Source organism: Peromyscus californicus, unplaced genomic scaffold, assembly GCF_007827085.1.
Source record: "Peromyscus californicus insignis strain IS unplaced genomic scaffold, ASM782708v3 Scaffold_5__1_contigs__length_169319896, whole genome shotgun sequence".
In the NCBI taxonomy this organism is placed as follows: Eukaryota; Metazoa; Chordata; class Mammalia; order Rodentia; family Cricetidae; genus Peromyscus; species Peromyscus californicus.
In genome coordinates this window covers 12,985,398-13,003,758 of record NW_026294573.1, presented here as the reverse complement: position 1 = coordinate 13,003,758, position 18,361 = coordinate 12,985,398, and the positions used below count along the sequence as shown (strand labels likewise).

The 18,361-nt window shown below is 44.1% G+C and overlaps 1 protein-coding gene across 2 annotated transcripts in view; it reads left to right on the top strand.

Annotated features, from left to right (window-relative positions):
• Positions 1-18,361, top strand: part of Fbxo42 (F-box protein 42) — a 68,724-nt gene that overhangs the window by 16,294 nt on the left and 34,069 nt on the right. For both annotated transcript variants that reach the window (XM_052718794.1, XM_052718795.1), the window contains 3 exons: positions 3,376-3,641; positions 6,286-6,402; positions 16,266-16,400. In XM_052718794.1, the coding sequence (XP_052574754.1) occupies positions 3,392-3,641; positions 6,286-6,402; positions 16,266-16,400 (502 nt within the window). In that variant the 5' untranslated portion in view covers positions 3,376-3,391. The remainder of the gene's footprint in view (positions 1-3,375; positions 3,642-6,285; positions 6,403-16,265; positions 16,401-18,361) is intronic.

The window sequence follows — 18,361 nt, the reverse complement described above, 5'->3', positions numbered from 1 at the left end:
AGTCCTTGATCACAGAAGTGAGAAGGAAGCACTGTGTGAATTGGTGCGGCATGCAGTTACCAAGGAAAGGCTTCTGCCATCCGGTGTGTCGGCCGGAGCTAGCAAGTGAGCCCTTAGGGCATGGGACTAATGTTTCTGTGAACCATGCAAGGATTGACAGTGAAAGCTCCTTAAAACTTACAGAGGCAGTGGGAATGCTGCTATACAGATTTACTAATTGTGCTTTTAGAAGATTTGGACAGGAGCTGAATTGTTTTCTTGAATCAGACAGATTTACTCTGCTTGGGAAAAATAGAAATGTAAATGACCTTCCATAACCTCCTCTGATTCAGTTGTTCTGAGGCCACCCTGGGCTCACTGTCAGTGATGTGCTGGGGCTGGCTGATACATTTGAAGTAGATGTGAACGGTGGCCTCACCCAACGCCGGTCTTTTTCTTGGATTTTTTTTCCTTTGGTGAGTGTAGAGCTGAGTGAGGTTAAAGTAACGTAGTAAATTAGAGAAGAGAATCAGTTGTGTGTATGCAGAAGTGAAATAGGAGCAGAACTCTAGAGAACAGGGGAGTGAGAGTGGGAGTGGTAGGGGAGATGAGAAATAAGCTCCAAATACATCGTGTACCTGCAAAACAATGTATATAACAGTCAGGGTATGGAACTACAGGAATCAAGCAAAGGGAACTAAGCCAGGCGTGGTGGCTCACACTTTACAATCCTAACACTTGGAAAGCTGAGGCAGAAGGATAACTGAGTTCAAAGACAGTCTGGGCTACAGGATGTCTCAAAAAAAAAAGCAAACAGTAGGAGCTAGAGAGCTAGTTTAGAAGCACTCTAATCCCAGGCAGAGGCAAGCAGATCACTGAGTTCAATCAAGGCCAGCCTGGTCTACAGAGTAAGTTCCAAGACAGCCAGGGCTATGCAGAGAAACCCTGTCTCAAAAAACCAATACCCACCCCCCAAAAAAGAAAGAAAAAAGCTGTTTTCCTTGTGAAGAATACAGCTAAGTTGTTTGCCTCTTCAAAGTCTGCCAGAGCTTTGCAGCCAAGTCTTCTTAGAGTGGTCCTTAGCCAGTGCCTTAGCCAAATAGTGATAGAGGAGCTTCACCCTGTCCATTCTTCACCAGATCCTTCTAATTGGTTGTCTTAGTAAGGTCTGTGAGCCAGGCTTGGTCAGCTTGGCATCGTGATCTGTGTCTCCCCTTGTCTGGTCCCTGTTTCTCCCATATCCCTTAGGGAGTTTACTCCCCACTAAACCTTTTGGTCCTCATTCTGCTTAGCTCCTTCTCCTTTCAGTCTACTGGGACATAACTTTCTTGTTGAGACAGGGTCTTACTGGGTAGTCCTGGCTGGCCTTGAACTCACAGAGTTCTTCCTGCCTCTTCACCTATCAAGTGCTGGGATTAAAGATGTGCACCAACCAGTACACTTGTTCTTATATCAATGACATTTTCTTAATTTTACTGTTTTTACCTTAGGCTTTGCACATGCAAATGACTTGTTTGCCTTTGTGTACGATAGAGAATTTTCTTTCTAGAAATTTCTGTGAATAGAGCTAAGCACAAAAGGAAATTTAAATTATCGATACTATTTCACTAGAAATAACTACTGATGAGCATATTCTGATCAACTCTTGTGAAGTACAGGAGTATTCAGCACATGACTTTTTCACAGACAGACACTTCTGTTCCCAATTAGGAACAGAATTTTTGTTGTTGTTGTTGTTTGTTTGTTTGTTTTTTCGAGACAGGATTTCTGTGTAGTTTTGGTGCCTATCCTGGATCTCGCTCTGTAGACCAGGCTGGCCTCGAACTCACAGAGATCCGCCTGGCTCTGCCTCCTGAGTCCCGCAATTAAAGGCTTGCGCCACCACCACCCAGCTAGGAACAGAATTTTACCAGCACTTTTGGAACTTGCTATGTTAATCACTGTCCTCACTTATAATAGCACAGATGAACTTTGAACTTGTGTGAATAGTCATGCAGTAAGCATTCTGCCCTCTTTGCAGAGAGTTGCTTCTGAGAGACATGTATGTGACATGTCATTCTTAACTTCATAGGTTTCCATTGTGAATGACAGTTCATACTGTTGATTCTGTTATTAGCCTTTTGGGTTTTTATTTTTATTGCCTAGATTTGTCATATTTTCTGTTGTCCATATTGCTTTATAGTTGGCAGTTTAGCCAATTAAGCCTGTTCTTCGAACAGTCATTATTCTCTAATTGAATTGTCCCGTGTAAGGACAAGCACTCTAATCGTGCATTCTACTGTTAAACCCTACCCCCTTTCAAACTGATATACATACATACATACATACATGCATACATACATACATCTCCCCCCACCCCCAAGACAGGTCTCATTATGTACCTTAGGCTAGCTTCCGACTCCTGCTTCAGCCTCCCAAGTGCTGGGATCACAGGTGTGTGCCACTATACCTGTCTTAAAGCTGCTGATTTTTTGTTTGTTTTTGTTTTTTTAAGACTGGGTTTCTGTGTGTAGTCCTGGCTGTCCTAGAACTTGTTCTGTAGACCAGACTGGCCTTCAACTGAGAGATTCACCTACCTCTGCCTCCCAAGCGCTGGGATTAAAGGTGTGCACTGCCACCCCTTCACCCCCCAACCCCAGCTTAAACTGCTGTTTCTTAACTCAGATCTTCCCAGTGTTCTGCTCTTTTGTAGGATCCAGAGTTAGTTTTTCCTTGTCAGTGGGAGGTTTTGGATCATTGACTATTCTCTGAATCATGTATTAGTCAGATCTCGAGGTTAAAGGAATTAGGAAAGAACAAGTTTTCTAGGTTGTTTTGCTTGCTTGAGATAGGGTCTCACTATGTAGTTTTGGTTGGTCTAGAACTCACTATGTGGAGTTTAGGCTGGTGTAAACCTCAGAGATCTATCCACCTACCTCTGCCTCCCAAGTGCTAGAATTTAAGCTGCTATGTTACCATGCCCAGCTTGGTGGTGGGTTTTGTTTGTTTTTAAGATTTATTTTTAATGTATTTGAGTGTTTACCTGCATGTATGGTCTGTGTACCAATAAACGTGTGCAGTTCCCATAGAGGCCAGAAAATGGTGCTGAGTCCCCTGGAATTGGAGTTCAGGCTATTGTGAGCTACTGTGTGGTGCTGGGAACCAAACTTGAGCCCTATCTGTGGAGTGCTCTTAACTGCTGAGCCTTCTCTCTAGTCCCAGTTTCCTTGTTTTAAGGTTACAGTAGAACTTGATGCCATTCTAGGGGAAGGAGGATGTGATGGGCTTATCAAATTCCGATGGTCCCAGCTAGTGTGGGGAAATGCTGGAGCAATTTCATGCTGTGTGGGAAAGAGTCCACGAGCAGCTCAGGTGCTCAGCTGCTTCTGAAAGTTGTTTATTTCTCACCCTCTACAGCTTCAAGTGGGATGTCATGGCCAGCTCCTCTGACAGTGAAGATGACAGTTTCATGGCTGTGGACCAAGAAGAAACTGTGCTGGAAGGGACAATGGAGCAAGAGGAGGAACCCCACCCAGTGTTGGGAGTTGAAGAAACAAGACATAATAGGTCCATGTCTGAGCTGCCAGAAGAGGTTTTGGAGTATATTCTGTCCTTCCTTTCACCGTATCAGGAACACAAAACTGCAGCTCTGGTCTGCAAACAGTGGTATCGGCTTATCAAAGGTACTATGGAAAAGACAGAGGGTATTTCAAGTTGCTTTTTTTTGTTGTTGTTGTTGTTTTGGTTTTTCAAGATAGGGTTTCTCTGTGTGGTTTTGGAGCCTGTCCTGGATCTCACTCTGTAGACCAGGCTGGCCTTGAACTCACAGAGATCCACCTGGCTCTGCCTCCCGAGTTCTGGGATTAAAGGCGTGCACCACCACTGCCCAGCTTATTTCACATATTTTAAAGAGATACTGTTTATTTGTGTGTGTATCTGTCTGTCTGTCTGTATATGTATATGCTACATGTGTGCAGATACCCCTAGAGGCCAAAAGAGAGCATCAGATCCTCTGAATCTTGAGTTATAGAAGGCTGTGAGCCATCTAATGTGGGAGCTGGAATTGAACTCAGTCCTTTGGAAGAGCAGCAAGATCTCCTAAGTGCAGAGCCCTGATTATGTCAGCTTTTATTGAGCAATTTAGTTTTAGATCCCCCCTTTTTTAAAATTTGTATTTATTTTTGTTAATTGAAAACTTAGACAATGCATTCTGATCATGATTTCCCCTCTAGCATCTCCTCCCAGGTCCTCCCCACTTCCCCGCTCCTCCACCACCAAGCCGCCCTTTTCTTTTTCTTATTTAACATGTTTCCAACGTAATATTTTTATTGATTATTTGGGAATTTCATATCATGCACCCTGATCACACTCAACTTCTCCGTCCTCCAAAGTCTACCCCGCCACCTTTGTGACCCCCCCAAAAAAACGCGAAACAAAACATGTCCTACTTGTGTTGCCCATATCCTCTCCAGAGCGCGATCAAACTCCCGGTGGCCAGCCCCTTAAAGAAAACTGAGTTCTCCCCCAGCCGAACCCCTGCCAGAAGCCATCAACTGGGGAGAGCTACACTTCAGCATCCTTATCACAATTTTTAAGAGCTCTTTTTGATCGCTGTGTTGACATCCATGGTCTATACTGCCACTGGAGACCATGCTGAGGTCTGTGGCACGTGCCGAGGCCAAAGGCCATGTAGATGTCTGTGGTCCTTACTGTCGCTAGAAGCCATGTGGAGGTCCATGATCCATGCTCCCGCTGACTGTAAAGGGCAGGGAAGCTGCCTTTGCAGTGGTCTAGATAACTGCAGACTCATAGTTGAGAAAGGGGGACATAGAAGGCTTCTGTGGCAACCACTACCCCTGCTCCCATCCCCCCAAGTAACAGCCTGGACAGAAAAAGCCATTGAAGAGAACTCTTAGACTCCCTTTTTTTCTTTTCTCCCTTAAAGACATTATGGTTGTGAAAATTACTATTAGATAAGTTAACACATTTTTCTTATCATACATGTGTATGAGTGTTTTGCCTGTATGTATTTTCTGTGCTCCATGTGCAATGCCTGGTGCCTGTGGAGGTCAGAAGAGAGCATCATATGTCTAGCACTGGAGTTACAGACAGCTGTGGGCCTGGTGTGTCTGTTTATTGTATGTACTTGTTAGTGTGGGTACATGGAGATCCAACCAGAGGCTGACTCCAGTGTCTTTCCTCAGTTGGTCTTTTTAAATAATGTTTTTATGAAGCAGAAGTGGGGGGTAATAGAGATGTTTTAATATATGCTTAAACATAAAGAGAAAGAAAGGTGTACTGGAGAGATGGCTTAACAATTACTCTTCCAGAGGACCCTCTGCATTTGGGAGCGCTTAACTTAAAAAAAAGTTATTTATTAATTTTACATGTATGTGTGTATGACTTGAGTGTTTGTGCACCACGTATGTGCACATGCCTGTGTAGGCCAAAAGAAGGCATGGAATTGGAGTTACAGGCAGTTTTGAGCCGCTCAACATGCTGGAAATTGAACCTGGGTCCTCTGCAAGGGCAGTAAGTGCTCTTAACTGCTCCACTAACTCTCCAGCCCCAAGCTCCTAATTTTTATCTATTTATTTTTATTTCATGTATTTGGGTATTTCACTTGCATATATGTCTGTGTAACACATGTGTACCTGGTGTCCACTGAGGCCAGAAGCGTGTGTTGGTTCCTCTGGAGCTGGAGTTGCTGACTCTTCTGAGCCTCTGTGTAGGAAGTGAACGTGGGTCCTCTGGAAGAGTAGCCAAGTGCTCTTAACCACTGAGCCATCACTCCAGCCCACCCAAGCTCTTAACTTTTAAGACACCGTCCTTAGACACACATTCAACATTTCATAATCTATTATATAATAATGTACTTCTACGTTCTTGCTTAAGCTGGAAAATTCCTGATTACCATGCTCTAACTGCAGAGCCTTTTGAGCAGCTATTTCATTTCAGACACTGCTTTATTGGATTCTTCACAAAGATAAATTACTCCCCACCCCTCTGCTCTGTAGTAAATGCTACCAATTATCTTTATTGCCACATGATATAACTGAAAGTGGACAAGGGTTATCATGTGACCTGATTTAGTAACCTTGCACACATCTCTGAACCTCCTGTACCCTGGTAAAATGTAGTTCTTTCAATTTTGACATTTCTTGATTCCATTTCCTTTCTTTGAATAAAAATGAGAGAAATTTGGACTTCCTCAAAACATTCATGACTTACACAAGTGATAAAACAGTTAAAAGATAGAATTGTAATGATTTCTCCCCCCAACAGTTAGATATCCAAGCTGACGCCTTTGGTTTTTTTCATCTTTAGGTGTAGCCCACCAGTGTTACCATGGTTTCATGAAGGCTGTCCAGGAAGGAAACATTCAGTGGGAGAGCAGGACTTACCCTTATCCCGGAACCCCCATCACTCAACGGTTCTCCCACAGTGAGTATCCACATTGGGAAAGCAGGTCCCACACTGCCTGTGCTTGTGTTTCTAGAAACTGTTTTGGAGGCATGCACTTTGTCTGGCTTTTTAATGAAGAGAATAGAAAGTGAGAGTTTCTAACAGAATTAGGAAAAGTGAGTCTAAACATGTCGTAAAGGCTGGCATGTAACTCAATGGTAGAGTGCTTGCTTAGCAAGGCCCAGGGTCCAATCCTTGACACCTCCACAGATGAATTGCTGGGGCTTGTTAATTTTATATTATGCTTCATTTGATTCTCCTCCAGCCCCAGCCTCCTGAAGGTGAGGATTTCAGGCATCTGCCACCATGCCTGACTATATTTTGAGCTGTTGGTAGGAAGGAATATGTATTTGTTACCTATGTCATAAAAAAGTGACCCTAAAACTAAACAGCTTAAAATAATATTTCTTCCCTGTTCTTGAAGGTGTGGGATTTGGAGATGGCGTTCTGGTTTAGGAGTGTTTCATAGAGTTGCCATCATTGCTGTCCAAAGCTTCACTGTTCTGAAGCTTAGACTTGGGATTGGGCGACCTCTTCAAAGGGGGTCTCAGTTTCTTATTACATGGACCTCTAGCTAGAGCCAGCCACACTGTCAGCTGCTTACTGTAGAGCGGATGATGAGAGGGTACCCAAGAAGGCAGGAAGCCAGAGCATTTCTTCACAATCATTGAAGTGAGTGCATCTCTTCCTTTTTATTCTCTTGATCACACAAGGATTGGTAGGGGCTATAAACACCAGCAGGTGAAGATCCTTCAGTGCCTCCTACCCCCAGATTGTTCGCTAGGTGTCTATCTGGAGATGTTTAGAAATAGTTATGACCTGTAGTCTTTTTTTTTTGTTTGTTTTTGTTTTTGTTTTTCGAGACAGGGTTTCTCTGTGTAGCTTTGGAGCCTGTCCTGGATCTCACTCTGTAGCCCAGGCTGGCCTCGAACTCACAGAGATCTGCCTGCCTCTGCCTCCTGAGTGCTGGGATTAAAGGCATGCACCACCACCGCCCGGCTCAATGACTTGTAGTCTTAGGGTTTCTATTGCTGTGAAGAGAAACCATGACCACAACAACTCTTATAAAGAAAACATTTAATTAAGGGCAGCTCGCTTACAGTTTTAGAGGTTCTGTGTCCATTATGGTCATGAAGGGGAGCATGGCGGCGCGCAGGCAGATGTGGTGCTGAGAGCTGAGAGTGCTACATCTTGCAGGCAATAGAAAGTCAATTGACTGTCACACTGAGGAAAGCATGACAAAAAGTGACCTCAAAGACTGTCCCCACAGTGACACACTTCCTCCAACAAGGCCACACCTCCTAATAGTGCCACTCGCTTTGGGGGCCCTTTTCTTTCAAGCTACCACACTCATTTATTTCTTTGGGGTTGGATGAAAACAGACCAAAGAGACAGATAAAGTGTTTCATGCACTCTCAAGGAGCTGCTTTTGTACTTGTGCTGCTCTGTCTTATTCAAAGGAGGACATCCTCGAGACCTCTGTGGGACTCACTGAAGTCAACACTGTGAGTGTGTGACAGTGAGGGTGCTGGATTTATAAGATAGTTGAGGACAGGTGAGTTGGCTCAGCAGGTAAAGGAGCTCACTGCCAAGCTGTTACATGCTGTCCCATCTCTAGGACCTACATGGTGGAGGAGAACAGACTCTTGCTAGTTATCTTTTAACTGTGAGTTGTCCTCTGACCTCCACATTCATGCCGTGGAATCTCAACAGATGAATTGCTGGGGCTTGTTAATTTTTTTTTTTTTTTTTTTTTTTTTTTTTGGTTTTTTCGAGACAGGGTTTCTCTGTGTAGCTTTGCGCCTTTCCTGGGACTCACTTGGTAGCCCAGGCTGGCCTCGAACTCACAGAGATCCGCCTGGCTCTGCCTCCCGAGTGCTGGGATTAAAGGCGTGCGCCACCACCGCCCGGCGGGCTTGTTAATTTTATATTATGTTTCATTTGATTCTCCTCCAGCCCCAGCCTCCTGAAGGTGAATCAATCAATACATATAATGGGAAAAAGAGAATAGTTCAGTGGTACTGCCTTGACCCATGCTGAAACACCAGCAGTTTACCCAGTGCTTCTGAGGTGTTTGTACCATTGCCAGCACAGGAAAAAGTGGCGTGCATGCCTATGATGGCAGCAGGGGCAGAATTCAAGACCAGCTGGGCTGTCTAGCAGAACCTTGTCTCAGAGCAGAAGGCAAGTGACATTATCATTACTGCTGTTATTGAAAGAGTTTTCAAAAGATCTCAACTGTTTCTGGAGTTTGCAGATAGTGATCCAGAATGGCTAGACAAATGACATTCTAGCTATCAGGGTCCATATTTGATTCAGTGTGTGTTACTGCTACAGATAGAGGAAGAGAAGTTGATAGGGTTTCTGAAGACTGTTGCTCTGGATTTTGCAAGGCTGGGGATCGAAGTCAGGGCCTCTTGCTGAGGGCAGGCTCTTTACCACTGAGCTATGTCCCCAGCCCTGAGACTGTCCACCAGTGAGAGAAGAGTAAGTCTGGATGCATTAGTCAGCTTTATGTCATCACAGCAGCATACTGGAGGCAGTCAGCTTCTGAATGGAAAGCTTTACTTACCTCACATTGCTGGACATTCCAGCCAGGAATTAGAGGCCCTGTTACTATGAGCCTCTGGTAAGGGTGGCTCACCATACTGTTTGAAATCTAGGAAAGAGTCATAAGGTAATTTTGTAAAAAAAAAAAAAAAAAAAAAGTTTGTATCTCATTGTTTTTTGTCTGAGTGTGTCTCTATACACTGCCTAGCTGACTGGCAAACTAAAAAGGACCGTTACAGAAAAAAGGGCAATTGCAAATGGATTAAAAACTAAGGATTCTGGGGCTGCCGAGATGGCTGAACAGGTAAAGGTTCTTACAACCAAGGCTGACAGTCTGAGTTTGATCCCCAGGACCCACACTGTAGATGGAGAGAACCAGTTCCCAAAATTATCATCTCACCTCCACACATGCACCTTGGCACAGGGTTCCCACACAGGCACACAGAATGAATAAAGAAATAAATGTAATTTGGTTTGTTACTTTGAGACAGGGTTTCTCTGTGTAGCCTTGGCTGTCCTGGAACTTGTTCTGTAGACTAGGCTGGCCTTGGACTCATAGAGCTTGGCCTTCCTCTGCCTCCTGAGTGCTGGGATTAAAGACATGTGCCACCACCACCCGGTTAATAAATGTAATTTTAAAATTAAAAGAAAACTAAGGGTTTAATTTTTCCCCCTTGGCTCCATCCTTTTTCTATTCTGTATCTATTCTTGATCCCTCAGTTTTCTTTCATATCCCTAATTCATGCTAATTCAAGATCTGCATTTTTAATTCTTCACTTACGTTACCATGGAGATACTGGATGTTTCATATTCAGTTAGCTAAAAGTAGAGCTCAGTGGCCCCCTATTCCCAACTTTCTCCCTTCCTTAATTTAGTGAATGTCATCATCATCTTGGATACACAGACTTGAGGTATTGGATTCATTCTCAGTTCCTACCCTCAAGATCCAAGCTGGATGTGGTGGTGCATGCTTGTAGTCCCAGCACTTTGGTGGTGGAACCAGGAGGATCTGGAGTTCGAGGCCAGCCCTGGCTACTTAATGAGTTTGAGGTCTGCCTGGGCTACCTGAGATTCTATGTAAAACAGAACAAAAAACCAAGTTTCTGTTCTGGCTCAAGCCTTTTCTTTTTTCATATCACTCTTAATTCATAATCTGATCTAAACACCATCACAATACATTCTTCATTTTTTCTCTTGTGATGCTGGAGGTGAAACCCTGAGCCTCATTCAAAGAAAACGTGAACTGAGTACCCCCCCACCCCCGTACATTTCTAAGTGTCTTTTTTCCTTCTCTCTATCACAAGCTGGATGGAACTAAAGGTAGACCTTGCTCCTACAAAAACAGAAAAAGCCACACTGTTGGAGAACTACCCTGACCTCTCCACTGTACTGTCCCTCTGCTCTCCTGACACTCACAACTTCCTCCTTACCGTTGTCTCTGTCAGTGAAGCTCTGTCAACAGCAAAGACCTTTGCATCTGGGAACCAAATTCCTTGGGCTTCTTACCCGGTTTCTCTATTTGTAAGATGTATGTAGCAGATACTGTTTATGTTACAGGTTGCTGAGAAATGTAGTTGAGAAACACTCGTCAAAATATTATTTAGGCTGTTGGATGTGAGTATGTCTCTTCCACGGGTGGTGTGTTCTTGAGGATAGGTCCCACATTGTACTTCTTAGCACCCAGTTCATAGCTAGTTCTAGAATTAATATGCCTTTCCAATGAGAAATCACTCCATGCACATAGGGATTAATAAATGAAAAAGCTCTTTAATATAATGAATGCTGGGCTCTGGCTAATGCCCAAAGAGGAACCAGCCTCAAATAGAAGATTTCTCTAGCTTATATATACCTTAGGCTTATGCATTTCACACACATTGTAATCCTTAAATCTCTTTCAGGTCCCGGCCCCACATTACATTTTGAACAATTTAAATAGAGTCAGGAGACTGCAAGCCTGGTCACTTAGGCAGATGGGAGATCTACATAGCAAAGATACTGCCAGAATTATTTTAGTACGCCAGTGTTATTCTTTTTCAAATAGTTGTTACCTAAGGTCATCTTGCTCACCTGGCAGAATTATGCTTTTTTAAAAAAGAGAACTGAGAGGCTATACAGCAGGCCAGGACTTAACATTGGTTGTGAACCTGTGTTGCCCCCTTGAGCTGGTACGGGGATGGACCTAATGGCTGGTTGGGCCTAATGGCTGGTTGTAAGTCAGGTTGCCTCCTTTGTTATGACAGTGGAGCCTAATGGTTGGTTAATACTGATGAGTGAACATTAGCATCCTGTCATCCTAAGTTCTGCTTGTCTCTAACAGGCCTGAGTAGTAGACTACTCACTCATCTTCAGGGTATTTAGGAGGCAGCTCCCTAAGTTCTGTTTTATGTGTCTTGATGTCTCCTAAGCAGATATACTAGCAAATCCTTTATAACAGCAGTTCTATTTGAGTATCTACATCATTATGAATACATTTTAATAATTGTCAAGATTTATAGGCTTAAATACAACAAATATGGGTCAGTGAGATGGTTTAGTAGGGAAAGGCACCTACCATCAAGACTGAAGACCTCAGTTCAATTCCCAGGACCCACACAGAAGAGAGAACCTACTCCTGCAAGTTTTCTGACTTCTACATACCTTCCTTGGCATGCATGCATACACACACACACACACACACACACACACACACACACACACACACACTCACACACGATTAATTTTAAAAAAAATTAAAAAGCCATACACACAACAAATATAAGTTTTGTAATCTTTGGTGAATGTCTGCAAGTCTAATCACGCCAGCCTTGGTTAATGGAGGATACCCTTGTCAGATTACTATAGAGAATCCCCAACATTGAAGTGTTTAGGCTTCTCATATAGTCAGGTAGTTCCACATGCTGCTGATCTGGCACCTGCAGGAGCCTGCAGGCCCAGACTGGATCACCACCCTCGCCTGTCCTGAGTTATGTAATTACAGACCTTATCAAATATGTTCCGGCTTGTAGATGGGAGACACATAACAGCATAGTCTCTTTCTGCATGGGATAAATGCCTCAGGGCCTTTCCCTGGTGACAGTGGGAAATAAAAGAGAGTTTAACATCTGAAAGTCTGGAAAGTTAGAGTGTGCAGCTCATTCAGGGAACATTTAGGGATTGTTACAGGCACCATGGAAATCCAGATTCCCGAAGATCTTGAGATGATTGGAGTTCAGTAGAAAACTATTCTGGTCTGCGAAGAACTGTTGGCATGTGTGTATACAGTTAAATCGTGGCTGCGCGGTTTGTCTCTGGATAGAGACTGTGGACAATTTGAGATAGGTGTCTTGTGGTAGCTGTTCACAGAGCAGGCTAACCTACTTGGGACAAGCTTGGGGATTTAACAATTGGAACACACAGCTTTTACATTTCTTAGTGCAGGATACACGCTGCTGTGAGCTCTAAGTATTGTGACATTCCAGAGGTCTAGATGTTCCAGAAGGAAAGCCTATTTGGGTGGAGAACTTGAGTCAAAGGCAATTAACAGTTGCTTCGCTAATGCTTGACCAATGGTCACCGAACTCGGTGTGTGTCACTTGCATCTCAGTACCTTAGCTTTGGGGCCCACGTTCCTGCTTCAGAAACCTTTGTTTGCTCAGAGAGAAACAGGAAAATGCAGCCTGCCCTATTTTAGGATAGGATTAAAATACATGTGAAGGCCCTCATGGGGCCCCACTAGCTGGGTTTTCAATCCAAACAGAGAGAAGAATGTTTGCTATCTCTTTGAAAAACAAAGGCACTCTGCTCTTTTGCTACATGAAGGGAACTGCTGCTCAGAGCTGTGTGTAGACTCGAGGTGCCGTGAACTAGCCTTGACTTCCTAGTGGGACTCAGGGGTTTGCCTTACCCAGAGTGTTTATGATGTGTGTGTGTGTGTGTGTGTGTGTGTGCCTGCACTACCATGTGGTTCCCAGGTCATCAGCCTTGTCGGCAAGCACCTTTACCAGCTGAGCCGTCTTGCTGGCCCAGATTTGCTTTATCAAGTGTTGTAATAAATGTTACATTTCAGAAGTTCTGGAATACTGTTAGATCTTCATAATTGCCCATTCATTGGAATTACTAGTTCATCCCAAGTCTGAGGGAGTCCAGGTGTGTAATCCATACCTGTAATCATAGTACTCAGGAGGCTACGGCAGGAGAATCACCACAAGCTCAAGGCAAGCTTGGACTATATAGTGAGCTCCTGTCTCTGTGGGACCAAGATAACCTGGAGCTGGTGAGTTTCTTTACTGGAGATCCAAACGTAGAGCCAGAATTGTCCCCATTCCTGTCATGCCCTTTAACCTAATTCTTTGTTATTTACAGTGCTTGCTTAGCAAATGTGAGCAATGGGATTTTACTAGACTCTACTTTTTACTCTATTGTTTATATTGCTTTATCTTATTTTATTTTGAGACAGGTGCTCACAGTGTGGCCCTGACTAGCCAGGAACTTGCTCTGCAGACAATGCTAGACTCGACTTTTAAAACTGACTTTTTGTTGTGAAGACAAAGTAACTCATTTAGATATAAATTCAAATTATTATTTAAAAGATTTTAAATTACTTTATTATATGTATATGGATTTTTGTCTGCATGTATGTCTTTGGGCCATGTGTATGTAGTACCCTGGAATGACAGAAGAGAGTGTCAAATTATTGGAACTGGAATTATGGATGTTAGGAGCCTCCATGTGGGGGCTGGGAGTTGAACCCCAGTCCTCTGGAAGAACAGCAGCCAGTGCTTTTAACTCCTGAGCTGTCTCTCTAGCCCCTCAAAATTATTTTCAAACCAAAAGTAGAGTCCATAGACAGGTTAACATTTAAAGGCTGGGCATGGTGACACACGCCTTTAATCCCAGTACCCAGGAGGCAGAGGCAGGCGGATCTCTGTGAGATCTAGACCAGCCTGGGCTACATAGACTCTGTCTCAAAAACAAACAAACAAACAAGACCAGACCAGACCAGACCGGAACACTTGAAGCTCCCTGTATCACTGCTGTGAGTGCTGGGCAAGCAGTGGGGGTGAGTCTGTGACAGCACTGCATTTATTGTCCCTGCAGTGACACCTGCAGTCATTTACTCCTTGGCTGAGATCACTGGGAACCAGTGAAGCACACGGGTCTCTCTCTCCATTCAGCTAGTTTCTGACATGCCCTTCATAATGAGCTTGCTTCCAGGCCTGACAGTCTTGGAGGTGAGAGAGAGAGCTGCTAACTCCAGAGCTGATGCACACCGCTGCTCTAACAGTGGCAGCGGATACGGGGTGGGCTGCGGTGTAGGAGCATTTCCCTTTTTCTGAACTTGAGTAAGTGGCATTGCAATTGAAAAGAGACCTAAAGTAGTGGTTTGTGAGACTGAACTGCACCTGCAGCAGATCGCTAGGTGATCCCTGCCGCTAAGCACTAGTGTCTCAGAACGCTGCAATTCTTACTCTTTGTCCTTCCTTTCATGTGACACCTACTGTTGGTTTCATATGAGAAATGAGGGGTAACTCCCCTACCCTGTGTGGCATGATGTAGACACTAAGAGAAGCTTTGCTCAGTCTCTTCTTGGAGCCCAACTGTTAAAGTGAAGCTGCAGGGCTTGTGTTCATCTTTTCCTAAGGACAGCAGTGTAGATGTAACCAACCGTCTTATTAAATAAGAAACACAGAGCCGATTCAGAGAAGAAAGCCAAGAGGTCAGAGCTAAGAGCCTCACCCTTCCTGCTTCAGCGATCCTCTTCAGCCAAGAGAGCTCTCCGAAAGGGGCCTACTTCCTGTGTGTATGTCTTTATATAGTCTAACTGTTCTGCCTTCTCATTGGTTGTAAACCCAAACACGTGACTGCCTGTATGTACCGCCCTCCAGGTCCTTAAAGGCGTGCGCCACCGCCGCCACGCACTTGCTATGGCTCTAATAGCTCTGACCCCCAGGCAACTTTATTTATTAACATACAATTAAAATCACATTTCAGTACAAGTGAAATACCACCACACAGCAGCTTGATGAGCCTTCAGGGAGATGCCAGCAGAGCTCAGCTTTCCCACCTCTCATCTGAACTCTGGATTAGGTCTCTCTGGGTTTAGCTCTTTTCTTTGCCTCTGTTTCTTGGGAATGCTCTGGTGATGCACATAGAGTCGACTGCTAACTGGCTCTCCTGTGGCCTTGCTTCTCTTCAGGTGTTTCCTTCTGTCTGATGTAGTCCACACCAGCCAGCACGCCCAGGGGTCCAATAGCTTTCTGCTTCCCCTTCAGTTGCTTTGGGCTTCAACTGCTGCTTCCTCTGCTGTGTTTTCACTTCACGAAAACCTGTCTTGGGTAGTCACGTGGGTGTCGGTATGGTTGTCATGGCACTGGTTACAGCCGTGTTCACAGTTGTTGTCGTCGTGTTTCATAGGAAGGTTTGGGCTTCAGTTTTCATTTGAAAATACAAAACTTAGAGAACAGTCCATGGGAAACAGGAAGGACACGTGTGTATGCCGGCTTTGCCATGCTCTAGGACAGGATGCAGTGTAAGAGTGATACCGCTGGGCTCAGAGAAGCGTCACTCTCAAGCAGCCACTGTCTGAATGCATGTTGCTCTTCCAGGAATCCTACCATCTTGCTCCATGATGTTATTGTTAGTTTGTTTAGCGCTCAGAAATAAGATGTTTCGGGCTGGAAAGATGGCTTGCCTGTTAAGACCACTGGCTGCTTTTCCAGAAAATTTGGGTTCAGTCCCAGCATCTACACAGCAGCTAATAACTATCTGTGACTCCAGTTTCAGGGAATCTAACATCCTCTTCTGGCCTCCATGAGCACTGCACATACATGGTGCACATTACATCCGTGCAAGAAAGACACCCATAAACATAAAATAAAAATAAATCTTAAAGCCAGGCGGTGGTGGCGCACGCCTTTAATCCCAGCACTCGGGAGGCAGAGCCAGGCGGATCTCTGTGAGTTCAAGGCCAGCCTGGGCTACAAAGTGAGTTCCAGGAAAGGCGCAAAGCTACACAGAGAAACCCTGTCTCGAAAAACCAAAAAAAAAAAAAAAAAAAAAAAAAATCTTAAAAAATTACAAATATTAATTTAAAAAAAATGTTCATAGGTTTTCTCTTGGCTTTCTTTGCAAGACTAATGTGATATTGATCAATATGAGGACAAGTTGGGGATAGGAATTTAGTGTCTGGCACAGAGGAGTTGTTGAATGTGTAGAATATTAGAGTTTGGAAAAAAAGGGGTTATGGTTAAGGTGTTGAAGATACCTCTAAATTAAGCTGCAGTCCATGTTTCTTGTTTCCCCTGCCCCTGCAGGTGCGTGCTATTACGATGCCAATCAGTCTATGTATGTCTTTGGAGGCTGCACCCAGAGCAGTTGCAATGCCGCCTTCAATGACCTCTGGAGACTCGACCTAAATAGCAAAGAGTGGATTCGCCCATTGGCCTCAGGTAAGTAACGGACTGCTGATTTCTGCCTTCTCCCAGAGGCCTCTTGGCATGGACTCAAGCATATGTTCCTGGTGTCTCGGGTTCCTTGTCAAATCTGCTGTGAAAATGCCTAGGGTCATATGCTCATCTAAGTCTTTGCATTAAAAATAAAATTGTAGTTGGGTTTAGTGGAGCATACCTTTAATCCTAGCACTTGAGAGGCAGAGGCAGATGGTTCTCTGTGAGTGTTAGGCCAGCCTGGTCTACATAGAGAGTTCTAAGACATCCAGGACTACATAAAGAGATCCTGTCTCAAAAAATAAAAAAAATAATAAAAATAAAAATAAATGGTGTTTTATCATAATATTAGTATTGGTACCTGTCCAAAATCAGTGTGCCACTATGTGAATGCATTGGTGTGGTTTGCTCAGGTGCTTGCACAGGTGTGAGTTGTGTTTGGAATGAAGTCGGAGAGCAGAAAGAGTCGTGAGAACTGTAGTTGACTGACAGGAGCTATTGTCTCAGGGCTGAGGTCTTTGACTAACACCTGTTCTTGCCAGCTCAGATATTCGGGAGTGTATGGACGTGCCTCTGCTGGTTACTTGGGAGTGTGGGAAGATTCCATAGTAGGTGCACGCCACACGATCCCAGGATGGTAGAATTACACTGGAAAACAGATTTCTTTTCTCCTTTCCATTTGAATCTTTCCTTTAAAACAAAAACAAAGCAATGTTTTTGCACTCATGAGAGTCCTGTCTATTTGAAGTGTCAGTCATTAGATTGGAAATGCTGGTTCCATGAGGAAATTGAGTCCCTGGGGTGTAAAATGCTCTGCTAGCTTCATTGGCAAGCTTTTCCTGAACAGTCTTCACTTGGCTCTTCAAGGTTGGAGCTCAGTCTCAACACCAAGGACTTGGGTTTTCATTTTCCTTGGGTGCTTCCCATTTACTTCAGCCCTGCCATACTGGTTGGCTTAGGCTGGGGTCAGCTTAGCCTTTTAGAAAGGGTCCTGGTGAGAAGGCAGGAGCTTCATCTCTGGCATGATCTCAGTTTTCAGTGACTGAGTTATGGCATCTCTCAAAGTTGTGGACTGGGTGATCCTGTCTTAAAGGTTGGAGAAGCCAGTTCACATGCCCTTGTGTTTGCAGAACCGCTACTGTGAAGCTGTGCCCAGAGGCTGAGATCTGCCTCCACAGCTGAGAGCTCTATGAGCAAATGGAGCAGGAGCATGCAGACAGTGTTACTGGAGTCCTCAGGGAGGGCTGGGGTTTGTGCAGATCTATTTACAAAAACTGAAAGTATGGCTAACTGTTGATCTTACAGAAACTTTGAAGGCTAGTACTATTTTAGGGCTCAGGATTTTATGCTTAGGAAAGTCTCCTTTTCTAGTTCCCTTGTTCCCTATTCATTTAGTGAAATATTGATTAAATATTTGGAGTCACAAATTCTTCTTTTTTAAAGAAGCTTATTTACTTTATGTGTCTGCCTGTGTGCATGTATATGAACCATGTGCATGCTTGTTGGATCCACTGGACCTGGGCTTACAGATGCTTGGTTGTGAGCCATCATGCAGACATTGGGAATTGAACCCCAGTCCTCTGTAAGAGCAACAAGTGTTCTTAACTACTGAGCCATCTCTCCAGCTGCTTAAGTCACAGATTCTAAAATATAGAACATTGAGGCTGGAGAGATGGCTCAGCAGTTACGAGCACTGGCTGCTCTTCTAGAGGACCCCGGGTTCATTTCTCAGCACCCACATGGCAGATCACAACTGTCTGTAACTCCAGTTCCTGGGGATCTGACACTTTCATAGCAGTGCACATAAAATAAAAAGTTTAAAAAAAAAGATTTATTTTATTTTCTATTATGTAGTGTGGGGAGGGTGCTTGCAGAGTCCAAAAGAGGATGTCAGATTTGCTTAGCTGGAATTTAGGCAGTTTGAGCAACCAGCATGGATGCTAGGAACTGTATCTGAGTCTTCT